Source organism: Gracilinanus agilis, unplaced genomic scaffold (assembly GCF_016433145.1).
Source record: "Gracilinanus agilis isolate LMUSP501 unplaced genomic scaffold, AgileGrace unplaced_scaffold1001, whole genome shotgun sequence".
NCBI lineage: Eukaryota > Metazoa > Chordata > Mammalia > Didelphimorphia > Didelphidae > Gracilinanus > Gracilinanus agilis.
The window spans coordinates 1-3,824 of NW_025340268.1; the positions used below are offsets into that span (position 1 = coordinate 1).

General features: G+C 70.7%; 1 protein-coding gene across 1 annotated transcript; it reads right to left on the minus strand.

Annotated features, from left to right (window-relative positions):
- Positions 1–2,717: 2,717 nt before the first annotated feature.
- LOC123253896 (ras and Rab interactor 1-like) lies at positions 2,718–3,775 on the minus strand (the record flags this gene model as incomplete). The annotated part of the gene is made up of 2 exons (XM_044682993.1): positions 2,718–3,088; positions 3,624–3,775. Coding segments are annotated over 2 exons (500 nt in total), but the record flags the coding sequence as incomplete, so codon positions are not given.
- Positions 3,776–3,824: the final 49 nt, after the last annotated feature.

Here is a 3,824-nt window from a genome sequence, read left to right on the forward strand (position 1 = left end):
CCCCAGGGCATTCTGGGCCCAGCCTTTACGAACAAGGCCGCCCCCTGCCAGCCGCGGCTGCCCCCACAGGCGCGGCTGAAAGAGCGAAGCCCACCAGCGCCGAGGCGGCCTCCGTGATTGCTGTCAGGGAATGCGGGCAGCCCGGAGGACCCGGACCCCTCCGCCGGGTACTGGGTGCGAGCGCTCGGCGGGCGGTGGACCGGCCCTGTGGGCGGGTGTCCGGAGGGCCGTGTGCGCAGGAAGGGCTTCCCAGGCCTCGTAGGGGAGCCCTGCAGGCCCTCGGGGCGCCCTTCGGGGCTGCTCACCGGCTGGGCAGAGATTCCTGGAAACGAGGCCAGGAAGACTCGAGTTCAAATCCAGCCTCAGACACTTCCTGGTTGCGTGAGCCTGGGCACGTCCCCTCCCCTTTTGCCTCAGTTTCCCCTTTGTAAAAGGAGCTGGAAATGGGCGACCGCTCCAGCGTCCGTCCCAAGGAAACCCCCGACGGGGGTCCAGCGAGGAGGCACGGCGGGCTCAGGGACGGGAGGTCGTGGGTTCCGAAGTGACGAGATGCCCAGAGGGGGCTCCGAGCGAATCGAGAGCAAACTCAAGAGAGAAACGCCCGAACGTGGCAGCAGCCCGCAGCGTGGGGACGCCCGAGAGACCCCCCCCCCCGGGGCGCTGCTTCCGGCGGACAAGGAAGCCGAGGCGGCCTGGGGAAGTGACTTGGCCAGGGTCACAGCCAGGCGTCCTGCCTCCTAGCCCATTCCTCGGGCGGCCGCACGCCTCTTCCTCCAGGAAGCCCTCCAGCTCCGTCACACGCTCTCCCTCCCGGCTCCTCCGTCATCCCCCACCTCCAGGCGTTCCCCCATGAGTCACCGAGGCTGGAATCTGATGAGTTCAGGCCACCCCGCCCAGGCCTGCCTCGCTCCTTCCCCTCCCCGGCCAGGGGTCCGGCTCCCCCGTGGGCAGCGCAGAGGGCGGAAGCCCCGCCCCCTTTCTGGGGCATCTGGAAGTGCTCAAAGCCGGAGGAGCCTCTGCAGGCAGCTCCTGAGGGACGAGGCTGCGGGGCTGGGAGGAAACTGAGGCGGGAGCCCGAGGGCTGAGGCTGGACTGGAACTCGGGGCGTGAATCACCTACTGTGTGCCGAGGCGGCCGCTCCAATGTGCGCAGATGCGAGGGGCCGCCTTGCTCTAGAGCCCCCCCAGCGGCCCCTCCCCTCCCGGCTCTCGATTCGTTCCGGGACGCTTTCCCGTCCCCGGAGGGCCGCCACCGAGGCTCCTCTTCCCAGGAGCGGCCGGAGCCCGGAGAGCGGGACCAGATCTGTGAAACAGAATTCGAACCCGGGTCCTGGGCCGGGGCCCCTGCTGCAGTAGATGAGGGAGCTGGGCGTGGGGAGCGCCTGGCCCGGGAGGAGGGAGGGGCCGGTCCCCGGGGAGCGAGGGGGCGCCGCGGGGCTCCGCGTCCCCAGGAATAGCCGGCGGCCGCCCCAGCAGTTCCCAGGCCTGGACGTGAGAAGGGAGGAAGTGCCGGCGGGAGGGGGAGGGGTCGGAGCTGGTGGAGGAGGCCCGAGGTCCGGCCCGGCTCCCCCTTCCTGGAGGCTCCTGGGACTGGGCAGGGGTGACGGGGCCGGGGCCTCAGTTTACCCATTTGTGCCATGAAGAGCTGGCGGGGTATCGGGGGCTCCTGGGCCAAGAGAGTAGACTCTCGGGGTCCGATGGATAGAGCAGGCGCGCCCCCTGCTGGCCCAGGGGAGAGTCCCTGAGAGACGCTGACCCAAAGGCCTGGGCCCTGGCAGGAAGCCGGCAGACCAGGTTTGGGGCTCCTCCAGGGGGCTCTGGCCGCCTCTCGGGGAGGAGGGGCGACCCTTGCGGCTTTGGGGGACGGACTCTGCGCCTCAGTTTCTTCACCTGTTCAATGGGGACAATTGTGATCTTTTCCGGCCTTCAAGGCTCACAAGTGCTTTCTGGCCATTTTCTCCGGGCACAAAGGAGCAAGAGTCGGTCGGGATTCCCTCCTGGTCGGCAGCTTCACTTTACAGAGCAGGAAATGGCGTTTGGAGGCCATTCAGCGACTCCCCAAGGCCACCCGGCAGGGTCCATGTGAGGTGCCGGATTGGAACCCAGGACATCCCCCTGCAGGTCCAGCCTCCCCGGGCGTGTGCGGCTAAGCTCGCTGGGATGCGGCTGGCATGGCGCCGCCCGTCCTGCCTGGGCCTCGGACAGGTCTACAGAACGGGGGGCTCTGGGGGTCCCCCAAGGCTGGCGGCCGACCTTCCCACTCTGCCAGGCGTAGCCGCACTGGACACGTGGGGGGCCGGCAGGGATCGGGGCTGCTGGGCGGCCGCCTGGGCTGACCGCTGCTCCGGCAGGACTTCTGGGGGATCATTTCTGTCAGCCAGAAGCCGGGCCGAGCCGCTGCCCCAGGCGAGGGGGGCCGAGGCGGCACTGGCCGGGGCCCAGGCTTGCCCCAAAGCCCCCTCTGGGCCCTCCTTCCTGCCCGTCCTGACACCAAAGCGGCCTCGTCAGAGCCTGGAAAGCCGGCCGCGACGGGGCCCTCCGGGGGGCTCGGCCCAGGCTCTTCCTCCTCAGGCCGTGGCGCCCCAGCCGGGGTGGACGCTCTGGGCAGACCCTTCGGGCTTCCTTCCCTTCCCGTCCAGCCCGCCGAGCTCCCGGGGGGCAGCGAGGAGCCCCTCGGCCGCGCTCCCCTCCCCCAGCCCGAGCGCCTGACGCGGGACGTGCTGACAAACGTTTTTATTGGGTCACTCAGCAGGGCTCTGGGGGGGCCCTTGGTCCCTCCTCACGGCCCCCCCCAGCTCCTCCTCGGCTCCCTGCGCTTGGGGGTCCCCCCCCTCAGCCTCGGGGGCTCCGTCCAGCGGCCCGTAGAGGAGGTAGCCGGGGCCGGCCAGGGCGTGGGGCAGGGCGTCGGGCGCCAGGCGGAGGGAGCCCTCCTGGCCGTGCAGGAAGAGGCCGAAGGCTTCGGGCCTCGACACCCGGAACTTGGCGGCACAGAGCCGGGCCAGGGCGGCCGCCGAGGAGCCTGGGGGCAGGGCCAGCGTCTTGGAGGTGCAGCCGTGGACGGGGTCCTGGTAAGCCACCCGGAGGAGGTGCTGCTCAGGGGGAAGGAGCCACCGTTAGCCGGACCGAAGGCCCCCAAGAACCGGGCCGGGCCCCAAGAACCGGGCCGGGCCCTAGGATGCCCCGAGGGCCGGGGATGAGCAAAGGCTCGGAGGGAGGACAGTTAAGGGACTCTCCTTAGGCTTCCCCGGCCTCCGTGTGCCGACCTGGAAAATGGGGACAATCATCCTCCGCTCACCAGCCTCCGGGCTGGAAGCCAGAAAATGCTCCAGAAGCCCCGCCGAGCGGCCAACGGCTGCCTGGACAAGGGGCCGCCCTGGGGGGCAGCGAAGGGCTCTGGAGGCCAGGAAGAGCCCCCCACCTGTCTGCACACACGCATGGCCCATCCCCCCCCAGCCGCCTCCCTGCCCAGGCCTGGGCCCAAGTCTGCTCAGCGTCATCTCTCGCCGGCACGGAAGGACTCCCTGTGTGCCAGGCCTTGGGGAAGCCCCTGCGCCCCCTCCCTGTTCCCAGCCCCCCCCGAACTCTGACCACTCTTTGCTGCCCTTCGGGGGGCCCCCGGCGTACCTGGCAGCCCTGGGTCGGGGGGAGCCTTCGCTGTTCCCAGAGGCTGAGGGCGCGCTGGAGCTCCTGCACTGGACTGGCGGGGGGCGGCCCGGCCTGGCTCAGACCCCCCAGCAGGGCCAGGCCGGCGGCCAGGCTGGTCAGGCAGTAGCCGGCTGAGGGGGAGAAGGTCTGGGTGAGGGGGAGGGGCAGCGCAGTGGGGGA